Source organism: Erpetoichthys calabaricus, chromosome 12, assembly GCF_900747795.2.
Source record: "Erpetoichthys calabaricus chromosome 12, fErpCal1.3, whole genome shotgun sequence".
NCBI lineage: Eukaryota > Metazoa > Chordata > Cladistia > Polypteriformes > Polypteridae > Erpetoichthys > Erpetoichthys calabaricus.
In genome coordinates, this window is record NC_041405.2 from 49831910 (window position 1) to 49848031 (window position 16122).

General features: G+C 42.2%; 1 protein-coding gene across 1 annotated transcript in view; it reads left to right on the forward strand.

Moving 5' to 3' along the window:
• The window catches only part of ar (androgen receptor), a 136736-nt gene that overhangs the window by 102600 nt on the left and 18014 nt on the right, over positions 1 to 16122 (forward strand). Inside the window, 7 exon segments of the mRNA XM_051934503.1 lie at positions 8382 to 8416; positions 8418 to 8459; positions 8461 to 8508; positions 8510 to 8563; positions 8566 to 8674; positions 13244 to 13394; positions 14710 to 14834. Of these exon segments, the coding sequence (XP_051790463.1) occupies positions 8382 to 8416; positions 8418 to 8459; positions 8461 to 8508; positions 8510 to 8563; positions 8566 to 8674; positions 13244 to 13394; positions 14710 to 14834 (564 nt within the window).

Here is a 16122-nt window from a genome sequence, read left to right on the forward strand (position 1 = left end):
TTACTAGGGAAGGCCTGCTGCTGCCTTGTTAAATGAATGTGAGAGCCGTGATTGATCACTAGTGCATTTGTCTTGGTGAGGCTGTTCTCAACAATTGCTGTACACAAGTTCAAAGCTCTCCAGGGTGGACGGCTGCCCAAGACCCCCACTTATGAGACCGGACGTGTTGTACAGTTAGATAGCGTATTACGTCTTCGATATGCTCCATTTGTTAACTTCATAGAATCAGACAGGTTGGGAGCTTCATTAAGGGGTGGATGTACCTGGCAGAGTTATAGGACCACCCCCCAGCCTCCTCCTCTTCTGTCTGCCAGGACGAGCCCGGGATCAGAAAAGTTCTAGGGAATTCTTTAAGGATGACATCTTCCTAATAAATCATCGACTTGACTAATAGAGAGGAACTAGATATTATTTAGTAGGCAGAAAGCCACTGGAGGTTCGGGGTGATTAGAGATGTTTTCCTTCCTGTGCCAGCTTCATGAATGTACACTCCGTCACGATTCAGATAAAGTATCCATGACCAGTGTACCAGCCTAATTTAGAATACTTGGAGGAGAGTGAAATGAGAGGAGCAATGCGGCCGGCCCTGCCTTGGCACTCTGGAAGCCCTCACCAACAGGCAGGCAGGATTGTGGGCTATTAGGATATCTGACAGCCTTAAGCCTCTCAGCCATAAGACTGTCATCAGCGTCTGATCGGCTAGAAACTAATTTGCTTTTTTGCACAATTTACCGCCTGCAAGATGGAAAAAAATGAACAGAATGTGATACTATTATTTTATAAAACATTTTATAAAAACATTTGGGTACCAGTGTTAGTGGACATGTTCTATCACAGCAAATGGGGTCCTATTTGTGGCCGCCACTAATTCGCCCTTCATAAGATGACCAGCAGCAAAGCTAAATGGGTGCCAAAGTCCAATGTCAGCATGAGTGAAAGCACTGGCAGATGCATGCTGTTTTGGTGCATTCCCCCCCACCCCACCCCCAACCACACACACACACAATTTTCTTTTGTTTCCAAACACCTTTTGTTTTATTTTTTTTAATGGATATTAATATCCAAAGCTCATTTACATATTAGTTTTCATTAGGTGCATTTGTGCCATTTTTTGGTTTTCTCTAAGGGCAAACAGGCTTTTGACAGATGGCAAAAGACGGCAGCCAGGTGGCACTTGGTGCTGATGCAACCCACCAGGGTGTGACCATGAAGCCATTGGAATGAGTAAATAAGTAAAATGTCTTTTCCCAGGCTATCCGCATGTGCATCAGCGGGGGGGCTGTATCACACCTCTGTGCAGCAGGACAGTTTTTGCATGTGCCTAATGTCGCTTTGTTATTAGGCAAATACTAACTTAGGTCTCTGTGCCAACATTGTTGGCCAACTGGCAGGCAGTACTCAAGGTTAACTTCTTGTTTCAAAGTCCACAGGTCAGTCTGCTCGCTTTCAACTAACTTGGCAGCAAGGGCATGGTCACACTCTCCTAATAGAAAAGCGCCCACTGAGACAGGCACATCCTTTTTGCTAAGAGGGTAGGTAGGATATGCCCAAGAGACATATATCCATCCATCCATTATCCAACTGTTTCCATAGGTCTGTGTGCCAAGCAGCACACTTAACAAAGCATTTAATTTTACCAGAGGATATAGGCACGAATACTGTGCCAGTTTAGCCCTCAGCAAGAGTTCAAAGAGACAGCCGTCTGTCCTGTAGCACTAAATTTGGCTGTTGTTTCAGATCCAAGAGTGTCTATAGTCAAATTCATATAGTAATGCATCTTGTAAAGTAGATAGCATTGCCCCCACACCCACCTGACAGTTTCATACAGGTGGAAGGCAGGCTTCCATGGCATGTGGAGCTGGCTGCCTTGTCATGTTTCTACTCTGGTGACTGGAAGAGCTCAAGAGTGCTCAATAGGTGTCTCGCACCTTTTAGCTGAGACCCACCTCCGGCAAAGCTGATTGGATAGTGGAGCAGGGCACTTGTTGGGCAGAATGTCAAAGGCATCTTGGTGCTTATGCCAGTTCTTTATGAGTGGGTTTCTTTGATCTTTGTAGATCCTCATTAATAAAGCTTAGAAGAAAACAGAAGAGCTGTTAAAGATAACAAGCCTTAGAACTGTGTGAACATGAGCGCTGGAACGGGTTGGTGATAAGAAATGCACCACAGAGAGGCAGGAACTTCTGCCAGAGATCGCAGCTTCTGCTGCTTGTGTTTATGACATGTCACTTTTTTAGCCTCTTCATTAAGCACCTAAAATGGAGACAAAGAAAAAGCCAGGTGTGGCCAGGGTCCGTCTTCTTCCAAATCCCCAATTATCTTCTGGAAAGAAACTCCGGCACAACTTACTCGTTAACCTAAACCTGACTACCTTCTCTACAGACTTAAAACGAGGAGGACCTTCTGTGGCCTCAGCACAAATTCTTTTAAAAGTGTAACCATTCTCATGGTTGGCACAGGCAATGTCGCCCCTCCTCACATCTCCTCTGTTTGTCTGCAATCAAACAGGCAGCATGTCTCAGTCAGTGCCTGCATGTGTTCAGACTTCTGGTTCACATTGACTGCCTGCTGAGATCCGGGATCAGTCCCTGTCTGTTCGGCTTCTTTAAAACCACAAATGTGTGGATGTGGTTTTGCTTGTGTCCTTTACATGGGTGAAAGAACATCTGCTGGCGGTTTAACTTTACTGCAAACCACAAGAACTTTATGCAGCCAGTACTGCTGAATAGCCAACATAGAGCTGGCATTTCTGGATGGAGGCCCATCTAGCCATGTTAAGCAGTCATGTCATATTCTAGAACAACACTTGAAGAATCTCACCCCAGGATGGGTTAAGAAATGGGGCCTAGTGATTCAGGCTGGGGAATCTAAGTACACAAGTCAGGGATCAGTGAAGCTATTGTTTAGCAGAAGGATTGTGTTAACTGTGAAAGTGACAAGAAATCTTGGAGGTGAGCTCATTGACCTCCCTTTTCACTTGTATAGCACAGCTGATTTGATAATCTCCTGCTCTGACCACGGGATCTCTAGATACATCTATGTAGTTCAGTAGCAAGAGTTAAAGGATATACTTGTAGGATGTGGAGAACATGTGGAGATGATTGCACTGGATAAGGAATCAGTTACCAGTGAATCTCTTGCATGGACCACATTAATCAAGTTTTGGAATCTTTGGGTTCAGTTACAAAAACTAAGTGAGTTAACTAGGGGATCCATTACTGTAGTCAGTGGATATTGTGTAGGATTTGGGTTAATAGTGGAATTGATTCAACCTGATAAATGGATCCTCTTGTGTTTAGGTGGCTGGTTGATGTACTCATTTTGAAATTTGTAGATTCAGTTATAGACCTCCTCTACTAGCTAGGGTTTGTAGTGTGTTTGAGAAGTGAACAGTAGGATGGCTTTACATCAGTTCTGGAAGTTGACCAGGTTAACCGGGTAATCTGTTACTGCAGGTGCAGATTCATGAAATGACTTTGGGTTACAGTTAATAATAGTCAATGGATCTTTTGTAGGATTCGGATTCTGTAAATCGTGTGGTTGATTCATCCTGGAAAGTGATCCTGTTTAGCTAGCTAACAGATCACCAACACAAGCCAGTGGCTATCTGGGATTTGTTAAACTGTGTTAATCCAGGTTTGGAATTAATTAGGGGATCTGTTACTGTACCTTGGGATCTGTGGAAGAAATGTGGAATCTGTGGAAAGATCTGGAGTTACAACTTCAGTCGTCATTGTGTTTTTGCTAAAGTTTGGGTCGACAACTAGATTAAACTTACTAAGTGATCTCATCTTTAGCTACCTTTTGGATCTCTTACGTTACCCAATGGAACTCTGAGAAATAAGGGGCTATATTGAACCAGTTTTACATTCCTTTTGGTCAGTTACAGATTTCTTATCTGCTAGCTAGATATTGTCATAACTGGACAATTGACCACTATTTTGGCCCCATATTGGACTATGAATTGCAGGAATCAGATGACTCGTGGAGTTGATTGAACTTGATGAGCTAATAGGAACTGTGTAATTGCCAGTGGGTTGCAAAGATCTGCTGAACAACTTTTCAGAAGTTTTGGAATCTGTGGGTTCAACTAGAGACTTGTCCAAGCAGCTAGGGTTGATGTAATTCTGGAAATGGTCACCAAGATGGTTGTAATGTGGAAATCAATGACAGGAATCAAATGGGGATAGTAGGGGATCCAAAATGAGATACAGTGGTGTGAAAAACTATTTGCCCCCTTCCTGATTTCTTATTCTTTTGCATGTTTGTCACACAAAATGTTTCTGATCATCAAACACATTTAACCATTAGTCAAATATAACACAAGTAAACACAAAATGCAGTTTGTAAATGGTGGTTTTTATTATTTAGGGAGAAAAAAAAATCCAAACCTACATGGCCCTGTGTGAAAAATGAATTGCCCCCTGAACCTAATAACTGGTTGGGCCACCCTTAGCAGCAATAACTGCAATCAAGCGTTTGCGATAACTTGCAATGAGTCTTTTACAGCGCTCTGGAGGAATTTTGGCCCACTCATCTTTGCAAAATTGTTGTAATTCAGCTTTATTTGAGGGTTTTCTAGCATGAACCGCCTTTTTAAGGTCATGCCATAGCATCTCAATTGGATTCAGGTCAGGACTTTGACTAGGCCACTCCAAAGTCTTCATTTTGTTTTTCTTCAGCCATTCAGAGATGGATTTGCTGGTGTGTTTTGGGTCATTGTCCTGTTGCAGCACCCAAGATCGCTTCAGCTTGAGCTGACGAACAGATGGCCGGACATTCTCCTTCAGGATTTTTTGGTAGACAGTAGAATTCATGGTTCCATCTATCACAGCAAGCCTTCCAGGTCCTGAAGCAGCAAAACAACCCCAGACCATCACACTACCACCACCATATGTTACTGTTGGTATGATGTTCTTTTTCTGAAATGCTGTGTTCCTTTTACGCCAGATGTAACGAGACATTTGCCTTCCAAAAAGTTCAACTTTTGTCTCATCAGTCCACAAGGTATTTTCCCAAAAGTCTTGGCAATCATTGAGATGTTTCTTAGCAAAATTGAGACGAGCCCTAATGTTCTTTTTGCTTAACGATGCATCCGGCGCCGCCGTGAGTGGCAGCCTTTTCAGCAGCTCCGTGTATGACTGTATATGTATGTGTACTTTTCTACTTTTATTTTTCTATTTTTATTTATCTATCTATCTATCTATCTATCTATCTATCTATCTAACAGTAGTTTGCGTCTTGGAAATCTGCCATGCAGGCCCTTTTTGCCCAGTCTCTTTCTTATGGTGGAGTCGTGAACACTGACCTTAATTGAGGCAAGTGAGGCCTGCAGTTCTTTAGACGTTGTCCTGGGGTCTTTTGTGACCTCTCGAATGAGTCGTCTCTGCGCTCTTGGGGTAATTTTGGTCGGCCGGCCACTCCTGGGAAGGTTCACCACTGTTCCATGTTTTTGCCATTTGTGGATAATGGCTCTCACTGTGGTTCGCTGGAGTCCCAAAGCTTTAGAAATGGCTTTATAACCTTTACCAGACTGATAGATCTCAATTACTTCTGTTCTCATTTGTTCCTGAATTTCTTTGGATCTTGGCATGATGTCTAGCTTTTGAGGTGCTTTTGGTCTACTTCTCTGTGTCAGGCAGCTCCTATTTAAGTGATTTCTTGATTGAAACAGGTGTGGCAGTAATCAGGCCTGGGGGTGGCTACGGAAATTGAACTCAGGTGTGATACACCACAGTTAGGTTATTTTTTAACAAGGGGGCAATTACTTTTTCACACAGGGCCATGTAGGTTTGGATTTTTTTTCTCCCTAAATAATAAAAACCATCATTTAAAAACTGCATTTTGTGTTTACTTGTGTTATATTTGACTAATTAAATGTGTTTGATGATCAGAAACATTTTGTGTGACAAACATGCAAAAGAATAAGAAATCAGGAAGGGGGCAAATAGTTTTTCACACCACTGTATGTGCAAGTAATAAGGATCAGTAAGAGTACCTGCGGTTATAATTATGTAGTTAATGGGTCTTTTGAAAAATTTCAATGCCTTATGGGATACATATTAGAAAATGACCTGCCTTGTTTTTCAAGATGCTTGTACTTATTGAACTAACTGGTTATGGAATCTGTGGGTTCAGTGGCAGCTTTCGGCAAGCTGCAGTCTTTTGTCTTATGCTGTATGTTAATCCACAATAGTGAGGTGTTTCTATGTTGGGTAGCCACTTGCAGAAATCCACTGAGAGTGGTAAATACTGGCCCAATCTCTGGAGCTGAATTTTGCCTTTTGCGCTGTGTTGCCAGGATTGTCTCTGACCCCCTGCAAGTCTGAATTGGATTAAGGGCCTTGAGAATGAATGAATGACATGAATGTATGTGTGAGTGTGCTGTGCAGTGGTCTGGTGCCCTGTCCAGGACAGATTTTGGCCTTGTGGCCTGTGCTGCCAGCATTGGCTCTGACACCCAGTGACCCCAAATTGGAATAAGTGGGTTTGAGAATGAACTGAAGAGAACTGAGAATCTTTCACAATAAATTGTTATATCTAGAACAAAAACAGAGTCAGTGGGACCCCATACGGGTTCTTCTAGTTGGACTGAGGAGTCTGTTATGCAGTTAGGAGAATGTGGTAGCCACAGATGTAATAAGCTGATATGTAAAGATATCTGCGTATAATTTCACACTTCCTAGCAAATGGGGGGCATTCCCATGGGTTGGCCACTGGATCTATTAAACTGCTATTCAGTGTTGTTCCCAAATGCACTCAGTCCAACCCACTCCATCCAGTCCCAGGGTCTTGTGGGAAGTGTGGGAGCCTATCAGAGGCTGGACAACGACCTCAGTCATCACACACCCCACTATCACTCATAGAGGGCCAGTTAATCCTTGTAATTAAACAAAGAGGCACCTCTTTGAATTTAAAGATTATAGCAAGACTTTAATGACCGTGCATTGTATTAAAATAAGCCAAGAGTCTTTGAATGCCTGCCCGGTTGGGTCAGTTATGAAACTAAACAGCTCCTTATTTTCTGTAGTTTTAAATTGCCTTTGTGGGTCTGACACCACTGATGGTGTAAATCTCTTGAGCAATTGTATGTGGCAGAAATATTACGGTGGATCTGCAGCACAAGGTACAGGTGTAGGACTGGACGGGTGACTCCGTGGCAGTGTATGTACTTGTTAAAAATATACCAAGGGGAGCTAGTGCTTGTCGACAGTTTTATATGTTCATCCTAGGGTCCAGTTAAGTTAAATGATGCCAATTTGACACCCCAAAAAGAATGTTAACCACCGCCCTGTGGACACAATGAACTTGAAAGACTTTCCCGACAACGGGAAGCCGAGTGTGTGTGTGTGTGTATAACAAAATGCGCGCCATCCCAGAGCTGTGATTGCATCCGCAGAAGGGGTTTAACTTTTCTACAGCTCCCAATTGACCAAACAGCGCGCTCTGTGTTATTTTTTCAAAGGTCAGGATTCTAGTCCTTCTGTAATACACCATCTCAGCGGAAACAAAGATCTAATTCTGTAGCAAAATGTATTTTCTTGCCTCATCTGGATTATTGCGTTTAGTCAGTTCTGAATTATACATGCAGGGTTACTCTTGAGCTGACTCCTTTCAATGACACGGTGGGTGTGCTTTTAGTGGAAAGTGTGGAACAAATTCCTTAATGTGGCCTTCCATTTGCTCACTGATATTTTTCTAGTGAAGAAAGATGCAAAATGGCTGTGCATTACCTTAAGCTCTGTAACCCTCAGTAATTGAATGTATTATTTGCTTCTTCACTCCTATATTTAGAATTGTATTAAATGTCTCATTTGCATAATTTGCCAGGTATCGGGTGCACCGTGCAGCTTAGCAGGGGATCGAGCCCTTTGTAGCGCAGGCACATAAAAGCCGCCTCACATTTTGTTGTGTGTCCTGCGGATAATTGGGATGCAAACCGATGACCATTACAGAGGAGAGGTCAGAGACCCTCTGGCCTGCCTAGCTGCACTGACAAGAGCGAGGATGTCAGTGATGCAATCTCTGAAAGCGCGCTGCCAGGAGGAGCTGCGTCTATAAAAAGAGTTTTGTGTGTTTTGGCAGAACTCTGAATGTTTGCTTTTCTTTCCTTTAAATAATGACAACTTTATTTATAACCTTCAGCATGTCTCTGCTGTCTTTGACATTATCTTATTGAGCTACAGGTAACCTCTAAGTGCTGATCCCCTTGGTTCCATCCCGGTTCAAAGTTGAAACATCAGATCTGCTGGGTGGCTTTAGAGGGATGGAATCCGTGGTTTGCTTTTGTGTTGGCCTGCTGATTTTAATGTCTGTCCTGTATTAAAGCACTAATTTGATCTTACTTTCTTCTCTCTCCCTTTTTGTTTTTTTTAAATCAGCTCGCAAGTTGAAAAAGATTGGACAGCTGAAAGCTCCCCGAAGAAATTGTTAGCCAGAATCAGAATGAATCAATGCTGCCCCATGAACCCACAAGCCAGCATAGCAAGACTGGAGATATTCCAAAACCCAGCCTGTATTCCTGAACATCTTGGAGGTGATCGAGCCAGAGGTGGTCAATTGCTGGCCCATGACAACAGTGAGCCCGATTCAGCCACAAGTCTACTGACCAGCTTAAATGAACTGGGTGAGCGACAGCTGGTCAAGGTGGTCAAGTGGGCCAAAGCCCTGCCAGGTTAAATCTCCAGCTTTAAGGTTTCACTGGACCCAAGTGTTCTAAATTCTCAAAGGTGTTGATAAAGGGGGACTCTTTAAATTTAGATGGAAACCAAGAAGAAGAGCTTGACAAAGGGAGTGTGCAGCAGCAGGCAGCTTCTGAAGAACATTGGGATGACTTCCCCTGTCAGTTAATCATACAAGCTCAGTATGCCAAATTGCTTGCTCTTATTTATAAATTTCCTGTGTTCATGTTACTAAAAGGATGTTCATTTTCAATAGGGTGTGGTAATGTTCCAGTGTTTTGTAGACCCTGGGTGTTATATATGACCTACCTGTGCCCCCCCCCCCCCCCCCCCCCCCCCCCCCCCCCCCCCCCCCCCCCTTTCAAAGTAATCAACATGGACCTCCGTGTAATGCACCATTTATTGGAATGTATTTTGTAATGCATGTTATAGTAAATTGCATTGCATTTGTCATTTCAACAGGTGGCGCATCATAAACATGTATAGTAATAAAATGCATTACTACAAATGTTTGCAATGCTCCATCTGTTGAATTGACATATGCAGTGTATGTATATCTGTTATATACCATTTGATATGGGATTCGGAAAAGCAGTGTTAATGTTTGTGATGTGCAATCTTTTGGAATGACAAATGCAATGAATTTTATTACTACAAATATTTGTGATGCCACATCTGTTGGAATGTGATATAGCAACCAGACGGACCCACAGACACATATCTTTTTAGTAAGGTGAATAAAATAAGGGAATTTCAAGAAATTTTCTTGACAAATAGAACCATGCGTATCTGAGGGTCACCTTGCAGGCTACTGATCAGGTATGCAGTACCGCCCTAGGGCAAGAGGGAGCACTGTCTCTAATTGTCTTGTCTCTTCCCCCAGCAGTACAGAGAAGCCAACTGACCATACCCTATCCTGCCTCCTTCCAGTCTGAAACATGGTGACGTCTTACTTCGTCCCAAACTCACAGCAGGGCAGAGCTCCCAGTTAGACAAATCAATGTATACTTTGTGTTCTAGCGCCCCTGTGCACCTGTTTATTTCAGTACAACTTTTAGATTTAAAATGAATTTTAATCAGTGTGGTCCCAGTTGGCACCCCAACTATTTTTGTGACTCTACAAACTCACTCGTTTTCCACACTCTCTAATGCTAGAGAAGTTTAAAGGGAGGATGTCTGGCCTGTTGGTTAACCATTGCGATAACACTCCCACTTAATCCATTTCAGGGTCACGGGTATCCGGTGGTGTACTCAGACAGGGAACAAGTCTATCAAGAGGCTAGCTTACGCACACACACCAACATGCACACTCACAGGGGCTAGTGTAGAGAGACGCCGGGTCAGCCTAACACATGCGTCTTTGGGGCTGTAGGAGGAAAACCCACCGAGACACGGGGAGAACATGCACACTCCACACAGATGCAGGCTTCAACCCACGGGGCTCGATCTGTGAGGCAGCAATGCTTATAAATATTTAGCTGAACTCCCCCTGTATTTTATGGCCCTATTTTTGTGGTGCAATCAGACTTGAAATCTCGTGCTGTGCTATAATACACTTTTTTACAGGGTCGTGTCTGTGGAAAGGACTAATTTGGTTTTGTGTTTAATTTGGAGGAGTATTTTAATTTACTTTTGTGCTTCATGTACTGATGTACTTAGTGTGGACTAAGTGTCTAATTTAGCAGAATATGTAATTCATTGTCGGTATTTGCTGTATGTAGTAAATCAATGCCGACTTTTGGTTTAATTCAGGGTAGTTGTTAATTGAGCTTTGCAGTTTATTCAACATTGTCCATTAAATGTAGTTAATTTTTGGGCCTACTTTTTCCATTTGCGGCTCAAGAGAAATGTAGGCACCAAGGCTCGATCTAGCTGTTAATGGGATGGCAGGACTCATGCAAGCACACCAAGCTAATTTAGAATCATCTGTCAACCGGGACACCGGTGAGAGCCAACAGCATGGCCTGGGAGTCGAACCCAGATCCAACATGCCATATTTAAGACACAGGGCTGCCATTAATAATTATGTGATCGTTTATTTTGTGTTTGACTCTCGGGCTGGCTTTCCCTGGATATTCCTGTAATCCAGTGCTCTACGTGTTGCCCTCTCATTTTGCACTTTCATGTTTATCTCCTATCTCTGTCCCCCAATTCAGCATGGTCCTCACATTAATATATACGTTGCGTAAGTTGGTGGAGAGTTTAGTTGAAAACAGCACCATAACAAGTGCTTTATTTCATATGGCTGTTAAGATCAGATATTCACAATTGGCCTTGATTGGGGTTCTCTTAAATTTGAATTGAATTTGTCGGCTTTCCCATTTTCGTTCGCACCAGGCAGTGCATTACCATTTGTTTCCAGCTCGACATTTCATTTGAATTCAGGCCGGCCTTTCTTGTCTTTGACTTCCTCCAACCTCGTGTCTAATTTAGCGCAGTGTATAATTCAGTATTAGGCCTAATCCAGGAACGCACTTCATTTAGCTTTGTGGTCTAATTCAGATCAGTGTTGTGTCATTCAATACTTTGCCTAATTCAGTGTAAAGGTTTAATTTGCTTTATGTCTAATAAAGCACAGCATTTAATTTAGCTTTGATTCAGCCCATTGTATAATTCTGCGCCGCTATTCCTGTAGGTTTGTGTCTGATACAGTGCCGGGGGGGAATACATCATTGTGTCTAATTTAGCGCAGTGTTTCATTTATTTTGTTTCGTCCAATACACTGTGTAAGTTAGATTAGCTTCTTAAAGTATGTAAATCATTATTTTTGCTCAATTTAGCTCAGTGTTTAATTCAGCGTTATGTTTAATTCAACACGCTATATAATTCAGTCTTTTGTCTGATTCAGGGAGCCATTTCTTTTAGTAGACCTGCGTTTGCCACAGTGCAGTGACAATCAGTATTTTTCCTAATTCAGTGTAATGTTCAGTTCAGGATGGGGTTAATTCATTTTAGGGCTTAGTGTGATGGTGTTTGAAATTCTGGAAAATCTACAATTTAATATTTAGGTAAATTCACACGAGTTTTTAACTCTGACTTGATTCTAATTCACCTCAGTATTATATCGAAAACAGCCCAGCGCCCCATCCAGGATTAGTTCCTGCCTTGTGCCCGACACTGTCCTCTATGATCCTGAATTGGATTAAGGTTGTTTCATGATATTATGCCATGTAATTGAGGAACCTGTGTAGTTCATCATAAGACTCAACTAATTCAGTTAAGTCTTGGATACAGAATGGGAGTTCTGAAATTTGAAAAGAAGGTGAGAAGGATTTAGGAGTCGTAGTGGACTCGACACTATCAACATTCAGCCAGTATTCAGAAGCCGTTAAGAATATTAAGTTATATAGTGCCTTGATGTGTGAAGTACAAGTCTAAGGAGGTTCTGCTCAACCTTTATAATGTGCTGGTGAGGCCTCATCTTGAGTAATGTGTGCAGTTTTGGTCTCCAGGCTACAAAAAGGACATAGCAGCACTGGAAAAGGTCCAGAGATGAGCGACCAGGCTCACTCCAGGGCTACAGGGGATGAATTTGAGCATAAAGATTAAAAGAGCTGAGCCTTTACAGTACAGTTTAAGCAAAAAGAAGATTAACTAGTGACATGATTGAAGTGTTAAAATTATAAAGAGAATTAGGTACAGCAGATTAAGAGCTGTTATTTTAAAAAAGAAGTTCATTAAGAGCACAGGGACACAGTTCTTAACAGTCATTTTTTGCCGAAATGTTTGGAGGGTTTTCTTCACAAACAAAGAACTTGGACACATGGACTAAGCTACCAAGTAGTATGGCAGTCAGTAGAGGGCTCTAGGAGCCTTCAAAACTCAACTTGCTGTTAGGTGGACAGAACTGACAAGGCTTTGTGGAGCTGAGGGGCCTGTTCTTGTCAAGCGTTTTTCTAACGTCTGATGTTCTAATTGCTCTAATCTGTTGTTCCAATCTGCACAACAAACATTCACACAGATACAAGCATTTAATTTAGCTCATATTTAATTTTACTCTTTACCTAATTGAGGAAAATGTGCAGGTTCAGCCTAATATTAGCTGAAGTCACCATTATGTCCTTATACTTGACTGTTTTTGCCATAAACACAGGACTGTAAGCTCATCTAGTTCAGTTCAGATTATTTTTTGATAATTAATAGACTCCATAGTAGGGTTGTGACCTCACCAGCTCCTAAACCCCAGCTCAGTATATGCATTCGTCATGGACATGAAGGCTTCAGGTTTCCATCCACAGTCTAAAGATATGTGCTGTCAAGCCGTTTGGTGGCTTTTGACTGGCCCATTGTGGGTATGTGTCTGCGTATGCCCGGTGATTAATTTGGTAGGCCGGTAATAGGCCTGCTCTCTTTAGCTTCTGTTTCTTTTGATTGCCTTCTGTACATTTTCATCATCACACACAGTGCATAGTTGTATGCAGTATTGACTTCAGCATGATGCTCTGATAATTTATTGAATGTCATGTCTAGTTCAACACAACATCGTATGTATGAAAATGTAATCCTCTCCATTCTACAGAGAGTCCAAAGTCATATGATGAACTCTGTGTGTTTTATTTCAGGATTTCGAAATTTGCATGTCGATGATCAAATGACAATTATTCAATATTCATGGATGGGCATCATGGTGTTTGCCATGGGATGGAGGTCATACAGGAATGTCAATGCCAAAATGTTGTATTTTTGCTCCGGACCTTGTATTCATACGAGTAAGTACAGTCCCCTGCACTCCAAATCCAAGGAGTCGGCTTCTAAATTTCACACTTAAAAATCTCCTGGGTATTTTTCGAGAATATTTCCTTGGGATATTTGCTTATTATCTGCTTTACATTATTGAGACAAAAAGCCACTTTCTTCATATATTTATCCTGCATTTGCCCTCATTTGTTGAGTCCCTGCTGATAGGCCCCATGGGGTCCTCTTTCTGCTGCCATTTGTGAATTGAGGTGGTGCGTGAGACATCTGGATGTGAAGTCCCTGGTTGTCAAAGTGGACTTGCTCAACTCTACAGGGGGAGGCTAACTTGGTTTTTATTCTGCTCAAGACTGTCACAGTTCATATTTTTCAAGTCTCTCTAAATTAACATGTAGGCGAGCCATTCTACTTAGGAGAAGGGCAGAAAAGATTCCTCACATAGAAATGTAAATCAGAACCACTAGATAGGAACCTTAAAAGGCAGATGTACTTGGCCCATGTCTTATCCAGTCCTGATTCAACAGGAGGGAACAGGACTGATTCGGTTTGACAGACAGATTTTCTTAAATTCTTTTTTGATATCAGACCTGAGGGAGTCCAAAAAGACCAGCATTTCATGACTTGAATGTTGCCAGAAGCTTGAAGTTAACACTTCCAAACATCATTGGTTAAAAAAAGCTGCCATGGGACCTTTTTATTTTATTTTTTTATATGCTTGTAACTTCATCTGGCTTTGGCAAATCCAGCATGCCTCAATTCCTGCTGCTGGAGCTGCACATGCATTCCACAGTTCAACAAAGCAGCACATGCTCTGTGCCACCCTGTGGGGAGGACTCCATCTTAGCAGAGGATAGGTTAACCTTCATGGTGCCTTGCCTCACAGTTAGCTGCTGGCACCCCTCATTTTCTAAAATGAGAAGCTGGTATCCCAAGGAGACTTCTGCAATCAGGCCACGACTGGGGCCACTTTTATTATCTGCTTGTGCCAAATTGTGCAATGGAGCTGCTGCTGGCTTTGACACTGACCCTCAATCCTAACAGTTCAGCAAGGGTCTAAAGGTCCTGGCAAAGGAGATTTTTAAACTCAAGGTATGGATCTTTGCTCCAGAGTCTGCAATAATTGTTTAAGTAACCGTTTTCCTTAAAGTCACCTGTATTTCCCCTGACACTGGTAGTCATAACGGTAATTGATATTCCCTTAATTGAGGAAGTTGTCTTGTGTTATTTCAGGAATGGAGTTTCACTTACGGAGTTTCCCAGAGAACACCTATGTGTTCGCCTCAAGATGAACTAACAGCCTTTTCTCCGTCAACTCTTTTTCTTCCAGGCCGAGGATGCACACCTCTAACATGTATGATCACTGCATCAGGATGCAGCGTTTTGCTCAGGAGTTCATTTCTCTTCAGGTGACACAGGAGGAGTTTCTGTGCATGAAAGCCCTTCTTTTGTTCAGCATCAGTGAGTATCTCAGTCCCTGTGTGTCTTTCCTAGGAACCAGCAGTCCTACTATATGGCGTTGTCTCCTCCAGCTCTGGTTTAAAATCAAGAAAGGGGAAAATGTTTAAATGTTTCAGAGCTTATATTGAGCAGATATCTTGTGGTGTAATCAGAAGACTGCTCGACCCTTAGTTTTCTCATCACATAAAGTCACAAGTTTTGTTTTGTGGTTCAGATTGTGGGGGGCTATTTGCAGTTGTTTTGTCCTTGCTGGCATAGACTGTTGTCTGCTATTTTCAACCTGTGCATGTATTCTATAGTATGCAGATCCTGCCTACTACACTACAGGAAAGTGATGACGGGTAGGGAAATACCTCCCATTCCTAGATTCCCAGAATGATTTTAGAGAAAATTTTGGAGCTGCTAAAATTGAGTTGTAAAGTCCAGTGTGATGTCCGGGTTGGCTGCAGCTCACATACTCCCTTGAACCTGGAGCATCGATACTCATGTACCAAGGATGAGCAATATAGACACATAAAAACATGATCTAGGTGCAAAATTGCACATTGCTTTTTATTTCCATCAACAGTGTTACAAACAAAAGTGTAGTGCAATCATGTCTTCAATAAATAACTCAATGAAAACAATAATAAAAATGGAGTTTGTAAAAACACTAATAAAATATATGATAACTAAACACATAGTCCAGTCCATTTCTTTTAAAACCGCCCGAGACTCTATGCTTACTTTTAAAATTGATGTCTTCTCTGCTCACTCCTTTATGGTTGTCTTCTGTGGTTTTCAATTGAGCTCACCAGTGCATTCCTTCATTTTAAGAATGTACCAAACGGTTGATTTGACCTCTCCTGGGGCCTCATGTATAACGCCGTGCGTAGAACTCACACTATAACATGGCGTAAGCACAAAATTCGGGATTGTGCGTACGCACAGAAAAATCCAGATGCAGGAATCTGTACGTACGCAAACTTCCACGTTCTTCCGCTACATAAATCCCGATCAGCGTGAAAAGTAACGCACGTGCACGCGCCTTCTGTCCCGCCCCAACTCCTCCCAGAATTACGCCTCTTTGAATATGCAAATCAATATTAATAGCCTTCTGTGAAAAGACAATGGGAAAAGCACGGGGGGAAATATAAGAATTTCAGCGAATACCAAGTGGAGGCAAAGGAAAAACGTACTATTTGTTGGTTTAAACAGTAATATAATCAACAAAAAAAAGTTGATCGAGTGACAAGAGTGTCGGAGAAACTCGAAAGCTCAAGTTCACAAAGTTGCACAGTGCCCGAAA